Source organism: Mustela lutreola, chromosome 10, assembly GCF_030435805.1.
Source record: "Mustela lutreola isolate mMusLut2 chromosome 10, mMusLut2.pri, whole genome shotgun sequence".
NCBI classification, from domain to species: domain Eukaryota; kingdom Metazoa; phylum Chordata; class Mammalia; order Carnivora; family Mustelidae; genus Mustela; species Mustela lutreola.
In genome coordinates, this window is record NC_081299.1 from 39177219 (window position 1) to 39203729 (window position 26511).

At 35.1% G+C, this 26511-nt stretch overlaps 1 protein-coding gene across 2 annotated transcripts in view; it reads right to left on the minus strand.

Annotated features, from left to right (window-relative positions):
- Window positions 1-26511, minus strand: part of AGBL4 (AGBL carboxypeptidase 4) — a 1588908-nt gene that overhangs the window by 1230745 nt on the left and 331652 nt on the right. Inside the window, exon 3 of one of the 2 annotated variants that reach the window (XM_059137376.1) lies at window positions 16088-16212. In XM_059137376.1, the coding sequence (XP_058993359.1) occupies window positions 16088-16212 (125 nt within the window). Of the gene's footprint in view, window positions 1-16051; window positions 16213-26511 lie in introns of both variants that reach the window. The other variant, XM_059137375.1, reaches the window with a different exon arrangement.

Sequence of the window (26511 nt, forward strand, 5' to 3'; positions counted from 1 at the left end):
AATTCTCAAGGTTCTAGCTGGGCTCGAAAAAGGCATGGAAGATATTAGAGAAACCCTCTCGAGAGATATAAAAGCCCTTTCTGGAGAAATAAAAGAACTAAAATCTAACCAAGTTGAAATCAAAAAAGCTATTAATGAGGTGCAATCAAAAATGGAGGCTCTCACTGCTAGGATAAATGAAGCAGAAGAAAGAATTAGTGATATAGAAGACCAAATGACAGAGTATTAATAAAGAAGCTGAGCAAAAGAGGGACAAACAGCTACTGGACCACGAGGGGAGAATTCGAGAGATAAGTGACACCATAAGATGAAACAACATTAGAATAATTGGGATTCCAGAAGAAGAAGAAAGAGAGAGGGGAGTAGAAGGTATACTAGAGAGAATTATTGGGGAGAATTTCCCCAATATGGCAAAGGGAACGAGCATCAAAATTCAGGAGGTTCAGAGAACGCCCCTCAAAATCAATAAGAATAGGCCCACACCCCATCACCTAATAGTAAAATTTACAAGTCTCAGTGACAAAGAGAAAATCCTGAAAGCAGCCCGGGAAAAGAAGTCTGTAACATACAATGGTAAAAATATTAGATTGGCAGCTGACTTATCCACAGAGACATGGCAGGCCAGAAAGAGCTGGCATGATAATTTCACAGCACTAAATGAGAAAACCATGCAGTCCAGAATACTATATCCATCTAGGCTATCATTGAAAATAGAAGGAGAGATTAAAAGCTTCCAGGACAAAGAACAACTGAAAGAAATTGCAAACACCAAACCAACTCTACAGGAAATCTTGAAAGGGGTCCTCTAAGCAAAGAGAGAGCCTACAAGTGGTAGATCAGAAAGGAACAGAGACCATATACTGTAACAGTCACCTTACAGGCAATACAATGGCCCTAAATTCATATCTCTCAATAGTTACCCTGAATGTTAATGGGCTAAATGCCCCTGTCAAAAGACACAGGGTATCAGAATGGATAAAAAAACAAAACCCATCTATATGTTGCCTCCAAGAAACTCATTTTAAGCCCGAAGACACCTCCAGATTTAAAGTGAGGGGGTGGAAAAGAATTTACCATGCTAATGGACATCAGAAGAAAGCAGGAGTGGCAATCCTTATATCAGATCAATTAGATTTTAAGCCAAAGACTAGAATAAGAGATGAGGAAGGACACTATATCATACTCAAAGGGTGTGTTCAACAAGAAGATTTAACAATTTTAAATATCTATGCCCCCAACGTGGGAGCAGCCAACTATATAAACCAATTAATAACAAAATCAAAGAAACACATCAACAATAATACAATAATAGCAGGAGACTTTAACACTCCCCTCACTGAAATGGACAGATCATCCAAGCAAAAGATCAGCAAGGAAATAAAGGCCTTAAACAACACACTGGACCAGATGGACATCACAGATATATTCAGAACATTTCATCCCAAAGCAACAGAATACACATTCTTCTCTAGTGCACATGGAACATTCTCCAGAATAGATCACATCCTCGGTCCTAAATCAGGACTCAACCGGTATCAAAAGATTGGGATCATTCCCTGCATATTTTCAGACCACAATGCTCTAAAGCTAGAACTCAACCACAAAAGGAAGTTTGGAAAGAACCCAAATACATGGAGACTAAACAGCATCCTTCTAAAGAATGAATGGGTCAACCGGGAAATTAAAGAAGAATTGAAAAAAATCATGGAAACAAATGATAATGAAAATACAACGGTTCAAAATCTGTGGGACACAACAAAGGCAGTCCTGAGAGGAAAACAGATAGCGGTACAAGCCTTTCTCAAGAAACAAGAAAGGTCTCAGGTACACAACCTAACCCTACACCTAAAGGAGCTGGAGAAAGAACTAGAAAGAAACCCTAAGCCCAGCAGGAGAAGAGAAATCATAAAGATCAGAGCAGAAATCAATGAAATAGAAACCAAAAAAACAATAGAACAAATCAACGAAAGTAGGAGCTGGTTCTTTGAAAGAATTAATAAAATTGATAAACCCCTGGCCCGACTTATCAAAAAGAAAAGAGAAAGGACCCAAATAAATAAAATCATGAATGAAAGAGGAGAGATCACAACTAACACCAAAGAAATACAAATTATTATAAGAACATACTATGAGCAACTCTACGGCAATAAATTTTACAATCTGGAAAAATGGATGCATTCCTAGAAACATATAAACTACCACAACTGAACCAGGAAGAAATGGAACGCCTGAACAGACCCATAACCAGTAAGGAGATTGAAACAGTCATTAAATATCTCCAAACAAACAAAAGCCCAGGGCCAGATGGCTTCCCGGGGGAATTCTACCAAACATTTAAAGAAGAACTAATTCCTATTCTCCTAAAACTGTTCCAAAAAATTGAAATGGAAGGAAAACTTCCAAACTCATTTTATGAGGCCAGCATCACCTGGATCCCAAAACCAGACAAGGATCCCACCAAAAAAGAGAGCTATAGACCAATATCCTTGATGAACACAGATGCGAAAATACTCAACAAAATACTGGCCAATAGGATTCAACAGTACATTAAAAAGATTATTCACCACGACCAGTGGGATTTATTCCAGGGCTGCAAGGTTGGGTCAACATCTGCAAATCAGTCAATGTGATACAACACATCAATAAAAGAAAGAACAAGAACCATATGATACTCTCAATAGATGCTGAAAAAGCATTTGACAAAGTACAGCATCCCTTCCTGATCAAAACTCTTCAAAGTGTAGGGATAGAGGGCACATACCTCAATATCATCAAAGCCATCTATGAAAAACCCACCGCAAATATCATTCTCAATGGAGAAAAACTGAAAGCTTTTCGGCTCAGGTCAGGAACACGGCAGGGATGTCCATTATCACCACTGCTATTCAACATAATACTAGAAGTCCTAGCCTCAGCAATCAGACAACAAAAGGAAATTAAAGGCATCCAAATCGGCAAAGAAGAAGTCAAATTATCACTCTTCGCAGATGATATGATACTATATGTGGAAAACCCAAAGGACTCCACTCCAAAACTGCTAGAACTTATACAGGAATTCAGTAAAGTGTCAGGATATAAAATCAATGCACAGAAATCAGTTGCATTTCTCTACACCAACAGCAAGACAGAAGAAAGGGAAATTAAGGAGTCAATCCCATTTACAATTATACCCCAAACCATAAGATACCTAGGAATAAACCGAACCAAAGAGACACCGACCGAATCTATACTCAGAAAACTATAAAGTACTCATGAAAGAAATTTAGGAAGACACAAAGAAATGGAAAAATGTTCCATGCTCCTGGATTGGAAGAATAAATATTGTGAAAATGTCTATGCTACCTAAAGCAATCTACACATTTAATGCAATTCCTATCAAAGTACCATCCATCTTTTTCAAAGAAATGGAACAAATAATTCTAAAATTTATATGGAACCAGAAAAGACCTTGAATAGCCAAAGGGATATTGAAAAAGAAAGCCAACGTTGGTGGCATCACAATCCCGGACTTCAAGCTCTATTACAAAGCTGTCATCATCAAGACAGCATGGTACTGGCACAAAAACAGACACATAAATCAATGGAACAGAATAGAGAGCCCAGAAATAGACCCTCAACTCTATGGTCAACTAATCTTCGACAAAGCAGGAAAGAATGTCCAATGGAAAAAAGACAGCCTCTTCAATAAATGGTGCTGGGAAAATTGGACAGCCACATGCAGAAAAATTAAATTGGACCATTTCCTTACACCACACACAAAAATAGACTCAAAATGGATGAAGGACCTCAATGTGAGAAAGGAATCCATCAAAATCCTTGAGGAGAACACAGGCAGCAACCTCTTCGACCTCAGCCGCAGCAACATCTTCCTAGGAACATCGCCAAAGGCAAGGGAAGCAAGGGCAAAAATGAACTATTGGGATTTCATCAAGATCAAAAGCTTTTGCACAGCAAAGGAAACAGTTAACAAGATCAAAAGACAACTGACAGAATGGGAGAAGATATTTGCAAACGACATATCAGATAAAGGAGTAGTGTCCAGAATCTATAAAGAACTTAGCAAACTCAACACCCAAAGAACAAATAATCCAATCAAGAAATGGGCAGAGGACATGAACAGACATTTCTGCAAAGAAGACATCCAGATGGCTAACAGACACATGAAAAAGTGCTCCATATCACTCGGCATCAGGGAAATACAAATCAAAACCACAATGAGATATCACCTCACACCAGTCAGAATGGCTAAAATCAACAAGTCAGGAAATGACAGATGCTGGCCAGGATGTGGAGAAAGGGGAACCCTCCTACACTGTTGGTGGGAATGCATGCTGGTGCAACCTCTCTGGAAAACAGCATGGAGGTTCCTCAAAATGTTGAAAATAGAACTGCCCTATGACCCAGCAATTGTACTATTGGGTATTTACCCTAAAGATACAAACGTAGTGATCCAAAGGGGCACGTGTACGCAAATGTTTATAGCAGCAATGTCCACAATAGCCAAACTATGGAAAGAACCTAGATGTCCATCAACAAATGAATGGATCAAGAACATGTGGTATATATACACAATGGAATACTATGTAGCCATCCAAAGAAATGAAATCTTGCCATTTGCAACGACGTGGATGGAACTAGAGCATATCATGCTTAGCGAAATAAGTCAAGCGGAGAAAGACAACTATCATATGATCTCCCTGATATGAGGAAGTGGTGATGCAACATGGGGGCTTAAGTGGGTAGGATAAGAATAAATGAAAGAAAATGGGATTGGGAGGTAGACAAACCATAAGTGACTCTTAATCTCACAAAACAAACTGAGGGTTGCTGGGGGGAGGGGGTTTGGGAGAAGGGGGCGGGATTATGGACATTGGGGAGGGTATGTGCTTTGGTAGTGCTGTGAAGTGTGTAAACCTGGTGATTCACAGACCTGTAGCCCTGGGGATAAAAATATATGTTTATAAAAAATAAAAAATTATATATAAAAAAAAAGTAAAAGAATTTTTACAGCAGTTTAACTTACAATTTCCAAAAACTGGAAACATCTGCAAATCCCTTAACTGGATAAACAAACTGGGGTAACATGTGCCACTTTCTATAAATACCTTATTTGTTTACTTTCTCCTATTTACTGACTTTCTTCTCATAATAAAACATAAGCTTCCCCAGAAAAGAACCCTGACTTTTATTCAACGCTGATTCCTGACTACCCCAAACTGTCTAGCATATCATAGGTACACAATAAATATCTGTTAAATATTAATGTACGAAAAATAACATTTATAGAGGGCTTTCTAACTGTCAAGCAAAACTTCATAGCTTGGTTATACTGTGTCATGTAGGTAGGCAACTAAGACATAGTGAGTATAAAATTTCTTATCCAAGGTCACAAAATAAATAGTTGAGTAGAATAGGAACCCTGGCAGTATGACTCCAAAGCATGAATTTAATCCAAATCAAGAAGTATTGGAAGGGCATTACAGGAACAAGCAAAATGCAGGGATGTAAGAAACAACATGGTCTCTGCAGGACACTACAAGAAGGCCAGTAAGTATCTATGGCAAAGAAAACTAGATAGAAGCCAGACCATGAAGAGCACCATATGCCAGGCTAAGAAACCTGGACTTTAAAGGAATAGGGAACATTTAAGGGCTTTAGCAATGAAGTTGCAAAGTCAGATTTGCAATTTATAGAAATAAATAAACAGGTTGTGTGAAAGACAAACTTAAATAGTGCAGGACTCTGGACAAAGCTACATGTTGAATGATGACCACCATTGTCAGGCAACTTAACATAGTTGACTGAACTTGAATGTAGTAGCAGAGAGAGAAAGACCCATAGAAATTCAGGAAGTGGTTTTAGAAGTGGTAAAACAAGAAGCAAATTTGATTTTCTAACCTCCTAAATTTAGTGTGAAGACTGAAAATAATGCATCAAGCATAGTACTGGCACAGCATAAGTAATCACTAAATTGTGGTTACATTAAAATCATAATTATCATTATTACTATTTTTAGAAATGGATCCACAAGGAAGAGGTCTAAGATAACTCCCTCATTTCCAACTGGAATGACTGCATGGAGAATAATAACATTCACTAGAATATACAGTAGATAGAAGAGGCATATTTAAATAAGATAAGAGCTCACTTTTGTAAATGATGAGTTTGAGATACCATGGGACATTCAGTGGTGACGTCCAAAAAGCAGTTGAATCCAGGTGTTTTAATCTCAAGAGAGATTTTCAGTTAAAGATACAAATGGGACTATGGAAAAGAGATATAAATATAAGACATAATGATGTGAGATAGAATCATGGTGAGTATCAATGTTTAAGGAGTTTGTAGGATAGGAGAAGCCCATGAAGGACTTCTGAGGAATCAGAAGAAACAAAACAGCAGATACAAGGAGAATCACGAGAGGAATATCACGAAAGCCAAGGTAACAGAATTCCCAACAGTGAACTATCAACAGTATCAAATGAAAGATAAATTAAAGTAAGGGGTATAATATGCCTATTGGATTTAGCAACATGAAAATCACTCATGACTACTCTAATAGCAAAATGCCTGTTTAAAAAAATACAAAGCATAATGCCAGCTAAGTTTATGTTTGAATTCTATCACTTTAAATTATACTAATAGTATCTGATATAAGTGATATAATGGACAAATATATAAAGTATATATACAAAGGCATGGATATTTACGTATATCATTATTATAAATATACAAGCAAGTAATTCCAGGTACAGTTCTTAAGACTTACTAGCACTTCCTAGAAACTCAAATTTATGCGAAGATTACAAGGAAAAACAATAGAAGCCAACTTGAAAAAAGGAAAATGTGTTCACATTGGCAATACTTACACAAAAATTAAAATAATATAGTTGATATGCAAATTCCTTAAGCTTTGCATATCTACTGCATATTGAAATCCTGTCATCTTTTTTGCTCTTTTTTTTTTTTCATTCCACATTTTTAAAAAATTCCAGTTAGTCAACACACAGTGTAAAAATTAGTTTCAGGTGTAGAATTTAGTGAATCAACACTGAGATACCCTATCTTCTTAATGTTTCCATGAATAAAGAATTCCTTGCCCCATGAATCAGAAATATGGCTAACTTAACATTGTATCTTACAAAGACTACACTAAAATAAATGTGCCACCAAACCCATTTGACAAATAAGGTTACTTAAGCTAAAAATACAAATACATGTCTATGTTTCAGATACTCTTTAGGTGTTTTAGAAACATCTATTACTAATCTCAAACAATACCTCAAAACAAGTAAAATTAACCCAAATTTAAAGATGAATAACTGATGCTTACATAGCAGGGTTAAGTAACTTGTCCAAGGACAAAAAGCTAGCATGTAACAAAACAAAGATGCTAGAACTCATGCTTTTTCTCCCTCCACTCTAATATGATTACTACACTTGAACAATCAGAAGCAAAAGATGTCTTTTTCATGCCAGTATACCTGAGAGAGATTTCTCTTCTTTTTCTCATTTCTAAGAAAATTTCTCATCCCAATCCAACTCTTTTGAGAAAAGCTTTAACACTTACTCTTCAGTGAGTTGCCTATTTATATCGTTGGTATACTTGGGTGTTTTTCTTTTTCTTTTCTTTTTGCTTGTAGGAATTCTTTATATATTTTGGGTACCAATCCTATACGTAATATAGTGCACAAATTTAATTTCCTAGAATAATGCATAAATTTCAACTCCAATTCTTTTGACACCTAGAGCTTATTTTTACAAACTCAAAAGTTTATCTCTTTATGATTTTGCTTTTCTGTTCCTCAAATAAGAATTTTTTAAAGATTTATTTATTTATTTGAGACAAAGAGAGAGCACGCAAGTGGCGGGGAGGGAAGGGTGGAAGGAGAAGGAGGGAGAATCTTCATATTTAAGTATTTAATCCAAAGAACATGGGGATAATGTGTAGCATTGATTGAATAGACCCTACTATTCTCATTTTCTAATAAAACCTCTGTTATATAAATAACCTTGTTTCTGATTTCCAGAGTGTCCATTTGGACTATTTGTCTATTTTTATGGCAATGCCATACTATTTTAATCACTGTTGCTATAAATAAAAATTGTTAGCTGAAATATGAATTTCTATAAAATAAACATATACCCATTAGTTATTCTTCAAGATTGGCTTACCTATTTTTGCCCTTTGCTTTTCCACATGAATTTTTAAACTAGCCTGTCAAAATCTATGAAAAAAAATTGGGGAGATTCTAATTGGAGCTGTGTTAAAATAATAGGTTGATTTGGGGAAAACTGACATCTTATAATATTGAGCTTTTATGTCCACAAACACATCTTTGAATTTCAATCCATCTGATTATTTTTCTACTCTATCTCATTATTGCTAGCATCTCCCTACTTCTCTGTCATTCCTCCTTATTTCTTAATGACTGCTGTTCAAGCCTCACTGTCATTTCTCCAGTATACACAGAGATAATCTTTCCCAACATTCTGGCTACTATATCATCCCTTTATCTCTCCTATATCTTACCTTTCATTATATTGTATATAGCTACACATACAGACTTACTTTATACCTTGATATTACCAATAATTGCAATAAGTGCATTCCTTTCAATTTCATTCATTCATTTTACTCTCTAATGACCACCAATTCTCTTTGAAGCTTACTATAGTACACTACTTGCCAAACTACTTTCACTTCATTAGAATGTCCACAAAAATAAGTAGTCTCTGTTTGCTTAGAAAAGTTCTGGTTTATGACTGCTATCTAGTTTTAATTATTAGATCATCTTTCACTCCCAAAATTTACTGGATTTGGATAATATGGTTATCCTACTTTCAAAGTACTGATCTATCATGTTTTCACTACCTTTCACCTTACTATTTTATTCCTTATCCTCTTAATGTATATTCCTTCTCCAGGCTTTCTTGAATGTACCCTGGGCTCTCATTCTTCTCTTAGTTTGTGGTCTCTACTGGTGAAAACACAAGCACATTCTGTTTACAACCATAACGGACTATCTGCTACTGGAATTATCTGCCCAGTATAAACAAGCAGAACACTGGACAAAATACATAAAACAGCTTTTCTTCAGCATTAGAGAGCTGGAAACTCATGTCTGATCTCTGAGACAGGGAAACAAATCAGGTAAGCCCTGGGATCACTAAAGTTTTCTGTCTGGAGGGACCTTCAGAACTATGATGCAAGGCAAAGGAACTCATGTAAAATGAATGATAACTCACTGAGCTGAAGAAAGAGAATCTGGAGTTCCAGACTATTTTCAATACCTCATGTAAGTTGAATCATGCAGTATTTAGCAACCTAAATGTCCATCAGCGGATGAATGGATAAAGAAAATGTGGTATATACATACAATGGAATACTACACAGCCTTTGAAAAGAAGGAAATTATGCAATATGCAACAACATTGATGAACACTGAGGATATTATTCTCTCATTCTCTAAAGCCTACTCTAGCACTCAGTTAAAACTGTTATTTGTCAAGGTTATCAATAACTTCCATAATCCCAAATCCAACAATCATTCCTGTGTCCCCATCTTATTTAAACTATCAGCAGCATATTTCACAGTGCATTACTCACTTCTCCTTCATGGTTGTTTTTCAGTTATACTCCAAGATAATATACACTTGGATTTCCTCCTAACAACCTGCTCTTTTTCAGTTTCCTTTACTAGCTTCTCAGTCAGAGGTCCCTATAAACTCACTACTTTTTCCTCTCCTCTTCTCTATTTATGCTTACTCTTATAGTAGTATCATCCCTGTTTTATGACTAAATACTCTCTATATGACAACAATTCCCAAATATATAGCTTCAATCCTGACTTCTCTTTCAGACTCCAGACTCGTGTATCCCAACTGCCTACTTATTAGTGTATTTGAATATACGATAGGTATCTCATATTTAACCTGATTGAACTCCTCAGCTTTCTCAAAGCCTGCTTCTCTGTTTGCCTGCAGGTCAGATACTCGTGCCAAAGCCCTAAAGTCATCCCTGATTTAATACATAAATATCTTTAATACATAAATATAAAATCCAGAAGGAAATCCTCTGGCTGTATCTTTAAATATCTTTCATCATTTAAATTGCGACCATAATAATCCAAACCACTATCTCTCCCACTAAAATTAGAGCAAAAGTCTCAAAACTGGATCCCTGTTTTTATCATTCAGTCATATTGTCTTTAATGTCTAATTTTAGCAAGAAAACGTCAATAATTTTATGATACAAGTCATATCATGTAACTACTGTTAAACTCCTCTAATATTTTTTGTACTTCAGAGTAAAAGATAATGTCTGTACTATGATCCACAAGATCCCACAAAATCATCACTTCAACCAACCCAATGCTACCCTACCACATACATACTCCTTTAACCACATTTTCTACTAATTTCTGCCTTGCTCACACAGCTCTAATCACACTGGTTTCTTTTCTGTACCTCAAACGAACCAGATATGATTCCAACAGGACATTGGCTTAGAGCAATAGCTATTCCAACTTGTAAGGATGCCCTTCTACCAGATATTTGTAAAGCATATTTCCTTACATCCTTTGTCTTTGCTCAAATGTTACCTTCTCAAGGAGGCCAATTTTAATGATGATTCATTTTGGCCTTCTCTATATATCTCATTTGTTATGTTTATTTTTTGTCCTTCTCTTTGACCCAGTGATACACCTAGAATGGAAAGCCCATAAGTGCTCCTATCTTTTTTCTCACTTGATTACTATATTCCAAGTGTTACAACTATGTTTAGAACAAAGAGGTAGTCATTAAATATTTGTTGAATAAAAGTATATCCTACATGAGGGGCCTGGGTGGCTCAGTTAAGCATCTGACTTGATTTTGGCTCACACCATAATCTCAGGGTTGTGAGATCAAGCCCTGCATCAAGCTCTGTGTTGGGCACGGTGTCTATTTAAGATTCTCTCTTTCCCTCTTCTTCTGCCTGTCCACCTCCCTTTCTATTAAAAATACAACAAAAAGTATATGCTCACTAATTGTTTGGGTCTTCTTTGATGTCATAGGTATCTTAGTTTCTTTGTTGATGATGTTTCTGTGATACATGAAAATTTTTCTCTTTTTTTTTCTTTGTTCATTTGTTTCTTCTTCTTAAATTTCACATATGGGTAAAATCATAAGGTACTTTTCTTTCATTGACCAATTTGAAAATATATTTGCACGCCTAAACATATTGCACCATTATTTACAACAGTAAAGATACAGAAGCAACCCAAGTGTCTGTCGACAGATGAATGGATAAAGATGTGATACATGCACACACACACACACACACACACACACACACACACGAATATTATTCAGCCATAAAAAAGAACAAAATCTTATTGGCAACAGCATGGATGGATTTAGAAGGTATAACGGTAAGTGAAATAAGTCAAAGGTAGGCTCACAATTCAGCCCTACCTAACATAAAATCTATATTCATAACCATTAAAATTTGTTTGGTGATGATGATAGAAAACTGAGTCACCAAGAGATTAATTTAACAGATCAAGAGTAAAGCAACTCACAAGTATCAGAATCAGGATTTAAACCCAAATGTGTTTGAATCCATTGTCTGTGCTCTTTCTACTGTGATAAGCTGCCTCTGTGCACTGTTGATTTTGGCCAGGATGATGTTTCACTGTACCTGAAATCTCCAGGATGGAGACTAAAGAAGCAGCAAACTGTTGGAATTTTGAAGTCCAAATCGGACATGTCATATAGAAAAGTGTGTTTGTGTTTAAGCCACATTACTGCTTATAGTAATGTAAGAAATACTTCATTGTTAAAAAAAAAATTTCTTTTTTAAAATTTTCCATTACAGACCTCAGAGGACAGTCGGTTGGCACACCCAAACTAAAGAGGATTGCTGAATTGAGAAAAAGAGCCAAAACAATAAATGGATCTTTTTTGTTACCTCATGTTGTTGCTGGAATGTAATTAATTCCTTTATGACAAGAGTCCTGAAACACTGCATTATATCACATTTATTTGTGTAAAAGTTCAAAGTAAGTGATGAAAAAAATTATTCTTAATATATGAAATACTGAACTCAAGAAACAATCCAAAGCAAGAAATGCAAGGAAAAGCATTTCATTGCTGATAGGACAGTAAAATAGTATAAATTTTGTACTAGTTATATATGTATCAAGAATTCAAAAATATTCACACCATTTGCCTATCAATTGCCCTCCTAGGAATTTATCCTTAGTAAGTAAAATGAAATATGAATAACAATTCATATACAAGGATATCCCCTACAATGTTATTTATAACAACAGATAATGGAAAATAATCTTTATGCCAAGAGTAAGGAAATGGTCCAATAGTAAAAAACTACTGTACGGTCATGTTTATGAAGTTTTTAGTGATAGAAAATTGCATGTGATACTACTTGGTTTATTTAAAAACAAAACATAAAAATTTGCATATGCTAAAAAATTTAATTATGCTCAAAAAATAAAGTAGTAAATAAAAAGTCTAGAAGTAAATATGCCAAAAAGGTAATGTGTTTCTAGATAGTTTGATTATGTGTTTGTGCTTTTTCTCTGCTTATAATAATTGTCTATATTTTCCAAATTTATTACATTGAGCATCAGTGAATCAAAAAAAACAAAAATTAATTCAAAGAGATAAAAACTGTATGAGGGGGAAAAAACAAAGTTTAAAAGTCAAGACATATCATTTTCCCACTCTTATTGGTTGAAATTTTGTCATGAGTATTTAAATAGATTTGTTTTCATATCACGTAAGTATTTTGTTGCATCAATAATAAATTTACATATAAGAATATTTAATACAAGTTTTTCAGAGAGAAAATTACTTTTTAATAAAAATATATTTATGTTAGTTTACATAGACTCTTGCAAACACACTATTTAGCAACCACTTTGGGGGGTTTAGACATCAGTCCTAGGATACAGAACCACATATTCCAAGGTTTTATAACTTCTTACAAATGTCAAGGGAAATAACCAAAAAGGTAGACCTGTTTGTATGGTATACTTGATGCTCTAATTTTTAACATTCATTTAATGAACTCAGACTAATATTTCTTTTGCTTGCTAGTACTAAGCCCTAAATAAGGCTCCTGACTAGATCACATTCATGAAGGTCTCATTTTAACGGAAATTAGAGAGATGGAAAAGATGATAGGAAGAGACATTATAAAAACAGACCTCACAGGTCAAACTTAATCATAAAACCATTCTCTTTCACATAGACAACCATGAAAACAAATATCCTGTGAGTGAAAGATATATATCGTATCTTTCTAGCAGATCATATTCATGCCATCTTGAGACAGACTTCCATAACTAAATTATGTGAGTACAGCAAGCAATGGCCCAAAGAAAGAGGTTGATAAAGCATCATACTCCAGAAAACCAGATAAACATATTCATGATTTCAATTGACACAAAAGTAGAATAGCACTGGATATGAAGATAGAAACTCAGAGAGTCAAGTAAATATTGGTTCCTCTACCTCTAAAAATAAATGTTCATAAAAACAACACCAACTCTTTTATTATAATAATCCCTTGAAACACATTCATGTTACTTGCTTAACTGATAGGCAAGACAGTAAAAGAGAGTGTATAACTTTACCATATAGTATAAAAATTGTAACACTCTGGAGAGACATTTTAAACAACAAAAAGACATACCTGTAAGCAACTAGAGGAGCAAAAAACAAGAAACTGAAATTTATGAGCAACCTGTCCAAAAAACTATCTCAGATAGCATAACAAGAAATACATTTTCTTGGGAACCTGGATGGCTCAGTCGATTAAGTGATGGGTTCTTGACTTCAGCTCTGGTCATGATCTAGGGGTTGTGAGATCAAGCCCTGTGTTGGGTTCCATGCTGGGCATGGAGCATGCTTAACATTCCTTCTCTCCCTCTATCTCTGTCCCTGCCCCTTCCCCTAAAAGAGAAAATAAAGAAAAACATTTTCCCTGTCTAGTTAAACCATTCCCCACCCCTCCTCCTGACCAGAGTAGCTATGTAAGAATATTATTTGTACAGAGATTAAGTGCAAGGAAAAACTGAAATAAGAATTTAATGTGGCCCAAAGTTAAAGAACCATAATAATTTTAGAGCTAAAAGTCTCTATTTAGCAAAGATATAATTAGGATAGAGGATTCTATTGTTTGAAAAGTAATAGGTCTCATTTCTTAGGATTTAGTCTATTCCTGGTTGTAATATGCAAGGTGAAGGATGTGCATGTGTTCTGTGCATAAAGAAGAAATCAGTAAACCCTTTTGGGAAATTAGAAATTCTGGCAGATTATACTGCTTTTAAGAAAATGTTTCCCTTCCTTCATATGAATTGACTATATTGCTTCAGAATTATTGTTTGTTTTTCAGTGGTGTACGTTACAACCGTAAGTTACTGACGTGAGACACCAACAGAAGAACAAGAGGTTGTATGTCTTTCTCATAGAAGCAGAGAGAGACTTGACAGGGGGCCCAAAGTTGAAGAGCCAAGACTGAGTGTTGCAGATGTGCCTAAATTCTCCTGCTGTAAGTTCTACTCTTAAGACTCAGTAATATAGGCTTGGAAATGCATTTTGATAATTACTAACTGTCTTGTTGGAACAAGAGGGTAATCCTATTGTCAGGTGAACCTCTGGTCAGGTAGAGTGTAGGTTTGCCTATGGTGGGTGAAGCGGAGAATATTGTCATTCTTACTATGAAAAGCTGAAAAAGAAATTCTCTTAAGGGAGAGTAAGTAAAACTAAGAAGAAAAGCTAGGAACTAAAGTAAGTCCTTGAGCAGTTTTCTGTGATGGATTTAACATTTTTCCCACTTATCCTAAATCATGTTTAGCCAACAATATAAAGTTCTCCCATCTATTTAATTCCTTCCAATTAATCCTTACCTCATGAAACATTATATACACCTGTGTCATTACAAAGAATCATGTGCCAGTGGTGTTGTAGAGAATTAAGAGAATCAACAGTAAATTGGAGTGACTATTCCTTGCACCCCTCTCCTGCTGAAGGTAGCATTCCAGTAACAGTATCTAAATTCCAGACAATGACCATTGCCAGACACATGAATCTAACTGCAGTTGAGGAAAATGGAGAGAAGCAAACAGCCAACTTAAAGAGCAAACAGGATGGGCTGACTTGGGAGGGAAAATTAAACCAACCCTCCCTTTCTCCCAAGTATACTAGAAAAAGATGACCCTGAAGGAAGAAGGCAGATAGCTAGCTATTCAGTCATAGGGTTATGCTTTCATCTACTTAAAAAAATTGTATCACTGTATGTACAAAGTCTGTGAAGTCTTCCATTACTATATATCTTAATATAACAGAATGATAAATGATTTCTTAGGATTAGGTGTTTATTAAGGCATATGCATTTACTTCTATTTTCATCAATACTCTCACTCAAAATATTTGAACAGGATCATAAAAAACAAACACGGAAAATATAGATGAAGAAATTGTGGTTAAAGACAGATTAATATGATCAGAATGAAAGAAAAATTAGTACACAGAAATATAAACCAAAAAGTTTTCAAGTATCCTTAGCAAATACTATAAAACTGGATCTGAGTTTCCCAACAGATTAAAAAAAAGGAGGCGGGGATAAGACGAATTACAAGAATCATATTATTTTTAAGATATAAATAAATACCTTCTTCTACAAAAGAAGAAAATTTTTTTCTGAAACTGAGGCCTGTGAGAAAAGTCCCTTATAGATATTTATTAAAAAAAAAAAATACAGAGAACACACGCTATAAGAAACATAAGAGCAAGTCACTTCCAAAGGGTTCCTCGAGGAAACCAGCATATTATAATAATTCTTTAATCAGTAAAGAACACTTTTTGTTCTCAGAAAATCTATTTGTATTACTTAATAACCACGAGATAACAAAAGACAGCATATTATACATATTTGTTTATATCTCTTAAAACTATATCATTGCTAGAGATACACAAGAATATACTCCTAATCTAGTCATTATATTGAGATTTTTAACGTAAAACAAAAGCATAATACTCTTACCAAAACCACACTGAAGATATCCAACACTTCCCTCACCTGTGATTCTTTCACGTTTTCAACAGTAAAGTTGAACCAGACTCGGAAGCGTGGATTACAGGTATCCGGCCTAATGAATAAGTCATACTCAAATTCAGAGACCTGGTCCACCCGTCCAAGGTTACCTGGTGATAAAAATCAAAAGAACTGTGTTTTAATAGAAGTTCAGGCAGCTCAGTGGCACATACATTTAAATATGAGCTCTGACAGCAACATTTATCATTATTCAGTAACTCGTAGGTTCAGCATTCACAATCTATAAGGCTGCCAACTCTGAATACAGCCCAGGATAAGAGGAGCCTTCCAGCTAGTCCATGCTGTGGTACAAACAGCTCTTCAAGTACTTATTAGTCAGATCTATTTGTGCTACAAGTGACAGATTATTACACTGGGATGTCATGGAGCATGTGGCATGCCCCAATAAACCAAGGAAGTATCACAACCAAACTTCAGCTTACTAGTTAGAGAAAAGGACAATAATATTTCATGTATTTTGTGTTAAGCTTTATACAAACTACTTCTATCTCTAATTTAATTCTCACAACAATAGTATGCATTGTACTAAGCACAGTACAAGCTACTTTTGGTAATCGCCTTCTATCAGAACATGTTAAAGGATATGTAGAATGAGGTTTTAAACAAAAATTAGAACTAGTTGCTCCATAAGAATAATGTCAAGTTCACTAACAGCCATGAAATTAATTTCCATTTTCTCCACCAACAGATCACTTATATCAAAAATATAGTTTGCCAGAGGGGAGGTTGGTGAGGGAGGGGTGAATAAGTAAAGGTGATCAAGAGTACACTTATCTTGATGAGCACTGAGTAATGTATAGAATTGCTGAATCATTACATTGTACACCTGAAACTAAAACAACACTGTATGTTAATTATATTTTAATTCTAAAAAATAAAAAAATGTGTATAAACTTAGGTACCTGTGATTTCCATTCCTCGTATATCCTCTCTTTGACTTCTAATCTAATGAGCAGTGAAATCAGTTATAGGGCTATGCTTTCACATAACTGTCACAATGAGGTAGGAAAAAAAAAAATAGAAGCAAAGACTATGGTGAATTCTCAAGCCAGATAATCAACATCTGAAGAAGAGTAAAGATGACTATAGACAGCAACACAGAAATTGACTGAGAAATCACTATTCTATTGCACCTGAAGAGCATAGCAATATCCTGCTTTAAAATAAGCTCTAGGGCGCCTGGGTGGCTCAGTGGGTTGGGCCGCTGCCTTCGGCTCAGGTCATGATCTCAGGTTCCTGGGATCGAGTCCCGCATCGGGCTCTCTGCTCAGCAGGGGGCCTGCTTCCCTTCCTCTCTATCTGACTGCCTCTGTCTACTTGTGTTCTCTGTCTGTCAAATAAATAAATAAAATCTTTAAAAAAAAAAATAAAAAATAAAATAAGCTCTAGTGTGTCTTTCTCCAAATGAATACTCAGAATTAAACTTTAACCTTAAATACAACAAAGTTTTCAATTAATTCTTTTACTGGTTCTACTGGCATGTTACTTCTTTTACTGAGCACCTGTTGTGTTGTCAAAGATAGAATATGAGCCTGGAAATTAGTACACCTAAATTCTAGCTCAGCTGAATCACTGTACAACAATACGTAAATTACTTATTCTCTAAGGGCTTCATCTACTAAATGAGAATATTCAGTTACCTAATCTTAAAAGTTCCTTTCAGCTGTACCATTCTTTGACTGCCTGTATCTAAGATTCATCAGGCAGTAATTCAAGATAATAAGATAATCTTCCCCAAAAAACCTTGTCAATTAACCCTAGGGTAATTTTATCTGCTTCCATTAAAATTTGGCCTGAGAAGCCAGACTTATTCCTCCTTCCAGAGCAAAAACAATCAATAACTTCCAATCAAGAATAGATATTGAAAAAAAAATGCATTGATAGAAAAGTACAAACATGAACTAATTAAAACCAAAAACTTTTATTTCAATTTTTCTAGTTTCAATTGTTTTCAGAATTCCCAAGAAGAATCCTCAATTAATTTGGTACTTTCAATTATCATACAAAAATATTTAAAAAGCCTTATGTCCTACAGGGCAGAATACTCATTGCACAGTGGCACTGAACTTGCAATCAGAGATGTAGGCTCAAGTTCTACCTCTATCCACTTCCTGAATATCACTGGAAAATTCAGTTAATTTCATCCAGGCTCTGTTTTTTCAACTACAAAGTGAGGATTATATTAACAGAAATATGAATATTTTAAAAAGAAATATGAATATTTATCTCTTGGTAACTACTATGAATATTAATTTTCAATTGAAAACATTTTCTGAGCGCTTCTACACTCCACATATTGTCCAAAATGATGGGGGTACTAACCTATCCAATTCTAAAAACAATCCATGTGAGGTAGAAACCACTATTATCCTCATTTTACATATGAAAACATCAAAGGACAAAGATATAAAATAATTTATCTAGAGTCATATAACATGTAAGCAAGTAAGAGTCAGAGTTGGGATTTGAATTCCAGCAATATGACTCTAAATCACTAGACTAACAGCTTTTCTACATAACATAGATGCTTGAAAAAATACAGAGATAATATAAATTGAAAGTATACTAACAGTTATAATGCTTAAAAGAAACAAGAAAGAGAGGTACCTAGGTGGCTCAGTGGGTTAAAGCCTCTGCCTTTGGCTCAGGTCATGATCCCAGGGTCCAGGGATCAATCCCTGCATTAGGCTTTTTGATCAGCAGGGAGCCTACTTCTGCCTCTCTGCCTACCTGTGATCTCTGTCTGTCAAATAAATAAAAAAAAATCTTTGGGGCTCCTGGGTGGCTCAGTGGGTTAAATCCTCTGCCTTCTGCTCAGGTCACGATCCCAGGGTCCTGGGATAGAGCCCCGTATCAGGTTCTCTGCTCTGCAGAGAGCCTGCTTCCTCCGCTCTCTCTGCCTGACTCTCTGCCTACTTGTGATCTCTGTCTGTCAAATAAATACATAAAATCTTAAAACTTAAAATAAAATACAAATAAAAGAAACAAGAGATGAAAAAAACACTGTTTTTTTGCCATCTAAATATTTCTGGTTAAACAATTACAAACTAATGTGCATTTGAACATTTAAAGGAAAACTTTTATTTTGTTTTTAATCCTGGAACACTATAAATGGGTTTTGATAAATAATGATATATCTTAAAATTGCTGCCATAGATGCTATCTAATAATAAGGCACCATTTGAAAAAATAAAGAAATAAATAAGGCACCATTTGTGTCAAAACTTTTAGTTTCATAATTAATTGAAATGCTTTATTTTATTAAAGCCTCACCATTACCCCATGGATGAGTAGTTGAAACTCAGAAATATTTAGTGTTTTGTTGAGTTCATAATTTAAAGCACCAGGAAAAACCCTGAAATAAAGATTTCTGACTCCATTGTGCTGTCTTTGGAATATATCATAGCCACAGTCAATACATTCATCCATCTATTCAATCAGATATTCCTCAAAAAAGTACCATGTTATGTGTTGTAAAATAAAACAGATAATAAATCAGATATAGTCTTTGTTTTTGCTAAGTTTATTCTCTTAAATAATAACAAGCATCTGGACCTTGATCTTCTATAACTATCCTGTTGACCACCTTCATTACTGTGAGAAATATCTTCTTTGTGTATATACATAAACAATCCTTTTTTCATGTTACCTCTAATATTTCAACAAAGTGCCAATTTTTGACCTTTTGAAAATGGTTATTTCTAAATAAACTAACAATGCCTCTATATAATTTGGTTCCTTTCCACTCATATGAAAAGCAAGAAAAGAAAAAAAAATAGAAATTCAAAATATAGGTCAAATACAAAACAAAAAATAAAATGTAGATTTTAAACATAAATATGTCTGTAAGTGTGCTAAACACAAACTGACTAAATAGTACAGAAAAAAATTTTTATTCTGGATAAAAAAATTAGCTATATATTCTTTATAAGTATGACTTTACATTTAAGACAATGTAAAGACTGAATAATAAAGAAATGAAAAAGCTCAATCAGGAAAGCACTCTGAAAAAAGTTAACATAGCTATATTTGTATCAGACAAGGTAGGCTATAAATCAAGAAATATTTTTAGAAATGAACGGGGGTATTTCATGATGAAAAAAAAGGATAATTCCATCATGAAGATATAAAAAATCTTAGAGCTATGGACATTTATTAATACAGCTCCAAATATGTAGGTAAAATATAACAAAATAGAAGATAGAGACAAATGAAGAATTATACTGAGAAACTTCAATAGACCAAAACCACAACTGAGAAAATTAAGAAAACAGTAAAAAAGAATTGAGAGTATTGAAAATGTGATTAAAAGGCTTCTTGCTTCTAATTATGAAACACTTGATATTTATAGAACTATATGTGTGTGTGTGTATGTGTGTGTGTATTCTTTTCAAACGCACATGATACATTCACCAGAATTGATCATAAGCTGATCCATAAAGAAAGTGTCAACAAATTTCAAAAGAAAAAAAAAATTTCAAAGGAATTTATACTACACTGCATATGTACTGATACCATATTGATAGCATTTAGAACTAAATTATATATAATAAATATATGGGATGTAGCCAAATCTATTAAAAACAGAAATACATACATATACAAATATAGATGATTTTCATTAATTTATATATATGTCTGAAATCAATTATCTAATCATAAGAAACGTTAAAAATAATTATATTATTAATATAATAATTTTAAAAGAATAGAGAATGAAATATAGTAAATAGTAATATCTGTTCTATTTTACAACACATAACATGGTACTTTTTAAATGAAAACCTGATTGAATAGATGAATAAATACTGAATATTGACTGTGGATATGGTATATTTTATTTCAAGGTCTCACCCTGGTGCTTTAAACTATGAACTTAACAAAGCACTAAGCATTTCTGAGTTTCAATAGTAATAGTAAAATAGAATACTACTGCAAAACTTACATGCATCAAATAAGCAAAAGGAAAAAAAACAACAAATATATAATGAACTATATGTGGCAATACATTGGGAAAATACATGAAATACACAATTTCTTTTTTTTTTTAAGGTGTCCTATTTTGGTTTATTTTGTATTTTTTTTTATTTTGTTTGTTCCTCACCATACAGTACATCATTAGTTTTTGATGTAGTGTTGCATGATACATTGTTTGCATATAACACCTAGTGCTCCATGCAAACCATGAGCTCCTTAATACCCATTAACAGGTTCACCCATCACCCACCACCCTCCCATCTAATACCCTAACTTTGCTTCTTGGAATCCATAGTCTCTCATGGTTCAGATCCCATTCCAATTTCCCACTTCATTTTTCCTTTGCTTCTCCTAATGTCCTCCATGCTATTCATTATGTTCCAGAATAAGTGAAACCATATGATAACTGTCTTTCACTGTTTAACTTATTACACATAGCATAATCTCCTCCAGTTCCATCCATGTTGATGCAAAAGATGGGTATTCATCCTTTCTGACAGTTGAGTAATATTCCACTGGGTATATGGACCACATCTTATTTATCCATTCATCTGTTGAAGGGCATAATGGCACTTTCCACATTTTGGCTATTGTTCACATTGCTGCTATGAATGTTGGAGTTCCTAAGGTCCTTCTTTCACTACATCTGTATCCAAAACCCAGAGGTGCAATTGCTGGGTCATAGGGTGCCTCTATTTTTAATTTTTTGAAGAAAGTCCACACTGTTTTCCAAACTGGCTGAACCAATTTGCATTTCCACCAACAGAAATTTTAGTTTGGTTAACAACTGGCTTATATAGTTGGCTGTTCCCAAGTTGGGGATATAGATATTCATAATTGTTAGATCCTCTTGTTGGATAGACCCTTTAAGAATGATATAGTGTCCTTCTGTATCTCAAACTACAGTCTTTAGCTTAAAAATCTAATTTGTCTGATATAAGGATTGCTACCCCTCTTTCTTTTGAGGTCCATTAACATGAAAAATTGTTCACCATACCTTCACCTTCAGGTTGGATGTATCTTTAAGATCAATATGAGTCTCTCAATATGCTCATAGACAGCATATGGATGGGTCCTGTCTTTTTACCCAATTTTCAACCCTATTCCATTTTATGGGAGCATTTAGGCTGTTCACACTGAGTGATTATTGACAAATAAGATTTTGTTGTCATCATGTTGCCTGTGAAGTTCTTGTTTCTATGGATTGTCTCTGTGTACCTCTGTTCTATATCACCACTAGGGTCTTTCTCCTTTTACAGAACCCCCCTTAATATTTCTTGCAAGGCTGGCTTAGTGGTTAAATATTCTTTCAGTGTCTGCTGGTTCTGGAAGCTCCTTCTCTCTCCATCCATTCCAGACAACAGCCTTGCCAAATTCTTGGCTGCATATTCTTTTCATTTAGTATCCTGAATATATATTGCCAACCCTTTCTCTCTTTCCATGTCTCTATGGATAGGTCTGACCTTTTTTGAATGTTTCTCCCTCTGTACTTAAGGCATCTCTTTCCCCTACCTTCCCTTAAAATGTTTTCCTTGGTTCTAAGATTTCTGAGTTTTACTATTGCGTGTCTGGGGGTTGATCTGCCCTCACTGATCTGGGGGGGTGTCCTCTCTGCCTCTAAGACAGGACTACTTGTTTCATTCACCAGATTAGGGAAGTTCTTGGCTACGATTTGGTCAAATCTATCTTCTAGTCCTCTCTCTCTCTCTCTCTCCACCGTCTCAGGGATCCCAGGAATTCTCACATGGGAACATTTCATGGCATCATTTTTTTTTCTCTAATTCTATTTTTAAGTTATTTGTTCCAGGCTCCTCCTGCTCCTTCTTTTCTATCATTCTGTGGTCAAGATCACTAATTCGTTCCTCTGCCTCATTCACTCTGTTAGAGCATCTAGATTAGACTGTATCTCATTGATAGCATTTTTATGTTCTGACACATCTGTTCTAATTACTTCCCTTAACAAAACTATGTTGCCATTAATAGTTTTCTCCAGTCTGATATTGTCTCATAACTCCTACCCTGAAGTCTATTTCTGACATGTTGCTTGGATCCATATCCATTAGATCTGCTAGAGAGGCCATTGTCTCTGGGTTTGGTTGGTTGGTTGGTTGGGAATTCCTTTTTGTCATCCCATTGTCTGTGGTTGAGGGCATTTCAGCAGAAAATGTCAGCCATTTTCCAGGCAAGGTGAACACAGGAAATTTCAGAGTAATCGGAAGTCAAGGTCAAAAAGAAAGAAGAAGGGAAAAGAAAAAAAAAACCAAACAGACAAAATGAGCCCTATGAGTAACATGAAAACAAAAGTAAGCAAACAAGACCCACAAAAGAAAATAAATAAATAAATGAATAAACAAACAAATAAAGTGAAGTAACAGGAAGGTGGTAATAATCCCTCTTTGGGTGAAGAAGGATATTTCAGGTCTTCCCAGATAAATCTTTTTATCTTTGTTAGAGAACTCAACTTTCCAGAGACACAGGGAAATGAAAACTAGTATGTATAGAAAAGTGGTATTGAATAGGGAAGAAAGCATTACACTGAAGCCTATATCTATATCTATATCTATATCTATATCTATTTACATATTTTTTTTTTAAAGAAAAGAAAAAGAAAAAGAAAGTATAGGTAAGAAAAAAAGTTAAAAAGTTACTATGGAGGGGTGCCTGGGTGGCTCAGTGGGTTAAAGCTTCTGCCTTCGGCTCAGGTCATGATCCCAGGGTCCTGGGATCAAGCCCTGCACTGGGCTCTCTGCTCAGCAGGGAGCCTGCTTCCTCCTCCTCTTTCTCTCTCTGTGCCTGCCTCTCTTCCTACTTGTGATCTCTGTCTGTCAAATAAATAAATAACTTTTAAAAATCTTTAAAAAAATAGTTACTATGGAATATGTTACATTAAACATCAAGTTGAAATGATAAGTAGATTAAAAAAAGAAAAGAATAAGAATTATGAGAAAGAATTAAAAAAGAGAGAGAGATAAGTTGCATCTAAGAAATATACAGGATGTGAGGCAATACCAGGAACTTAATATACTGTTTTCCTCTGGTGCTGGGGTTTTACAGTTTTATGGGGACCTTGTGGTTGATGTCCTCTTGTTCTTTCAGCTTGCCTTCTGCAGAGGGGCCTGTCATGTTGTTTTTCAGTCTATGCTGCTTGGGCAGAGTTGTTCTGCCCCCTATCAAGGGGCTGGGCTCAGTCAAATCAGGTTTTTTTGGCTTTTGTTCTCTGGAGGCTTTTGATGTCTTTTCAGAGGAACAGACCAAAATAAACTGTTTGCACCCAGACCTCTGCCTCAAGAGAGAAGGCAGAGACTTCTCTGAATCCTCCAGAACACAGAATCTCCCTTTCTGCAAGCCTTGTTGAATTCCACAGCCTCTCACAGGTGGTGCACACTTCCAGTGACCCTCCCAATGGTTGACCGAGGCCCCCACTTGTCTCTCTACCCCCGGGCCACCAAAAACGTGAGTGATACCAGTCTGGGAAAGCCTAGCCCGGTGTTTGCTGGTCCTGGGACCATGGACTTTGGTCCACACCTGTGGCCGCTGGGTCCCAGCAATTGTCCCTTAAGCCCCTTTGTTCTGTTTGAGTGCTGTTGTGAGTCCCTTCCTGTCTTGCAGCCACTAGTCTCCAAGCTATTGCTTGTCCCCAAGCACAGGGCACTTTGACACTGGGATACTAATTTCCAATGGCTCATTCTGGTGGCTCCCTTCCCCTTTTGTTTATTCTACAATATCTTTCTGCACAATCCCTGTTTGTCTCTTATACCTCTCGACTGATGATCCTCTGCCCTTGAAGAGATCTAGTAGTATATAATCTTACAACTAAGGCTGATTTCTTGGGTGTTCAGAATGCTCTGGTAGATAACCATCTCAATTCAGAGGACTGGTTGAATAGGGTTCCCTACAACTTCACCATCTTGCCCCCTCCTTGAAATACATAATTTCTTATAAGAACAAAAGCAACTAAAAAAATCAGTAATTTAAATACGCATTTTAACAAAATGAGAAAAAATATGTTGTATCTAATAAGGCAGAAAAGTATTTGACAAAAAAAATCTCTACTTTTGGTTCAGCCATGTTGGAGTAACCATTAAGAGATTAGCCCCATTGTAAAGAATTATAAAGCAGGTAAAATATATGAAACAACTCTTTCCAGACATAAGAAAATAAGCAACATTATACAGCAATTCCTGAGAAAAGAGACATTCACAAGATGAACTCCCACAATAATATGTTGAAGGAGGTGAAATCTGTGGAGTAGGTCATCAGACATGAGGAAACTATAGATTGTGGTGGTGGTGCTATTGAATGGGTATGCCAGAAAACTCTGAGATCATTTGAGCCATAAGTCTATGGCTCAAAGCTAGGCAGGCACATGCACAAAGTGAAACTACATTAGTTTTATCAAATCGAACATACTACAATGTTGAAAACAAAACAGATATACTAGATATGAAACCATGCTGGTAGCGTGTGGAATACAGGCATAAGATCCAGTTGAGATACCAGCAGGGTCATCCCTTAGCAATAAAACCATGTAGTGAGGATGAACTATTCTGTATTTTCCCTAATAAAACTAGAAATCAAGCCCTAATAAAATCTCCACAGGAGACAAAGTTTGCGGCCCAGTTAGAATAGTTTGGAAGTACCTAAGTTTTCCATCAGATCTACATCAATAAAACTTAGAGCAATGCATATAGAAGTTTAAGGAAATCAATCTTGAATTGATAAGGAAATGAACTGCCTTCTATAATAAACATTAATAGACTCTAAACAATTATATGAAGTGCCTTCTAAAATACACACTAATACGCTCAAAAAGATAACAGAATCCACTCTCTAGCATCTATCTTCCATTCTGTCCATTGTACAGTCTGAAAAGGCCATATATGGTATGATTCCAACCATATGACATCCTGGAAAGGTGAAGTTATGGATTCAGAGACTGTAAAGAAGAGAAATTAATAAACAGGGAACAGAGAATATATAGGACAGTGAAAATACTATAATGACTATAATGATAGAAACATATAGTTATATATTTATCCAAAACAACAGAATACAATACTGAAAGTGAACCCTAATGTAAACTATGGAGTCTGAATGATTATGATGTGTCAATGTAAGTTAATCAGTTGTAACAAATACCTAAAATTTTAAAATTAAATTTTAAACAAAGTATTTTAAAAGTTTAATAAATTTGAAAGTTTAATAAATTATGAGTGAATATTGTTTTAGAGCAACCATTAAAATCAATATAAAGTAGTTTTACTAAGAATCCAAAGAAAAAGTTTTTTTATTATGAATTCAGTAAAACAATCACAAAGTAATAGAAACAAAAGGGGCAATAACAAAATAACGAGATAGTTCATTTAAGCCCAACATATCAATAATTACATTAAATAGAACAGATAAATGAA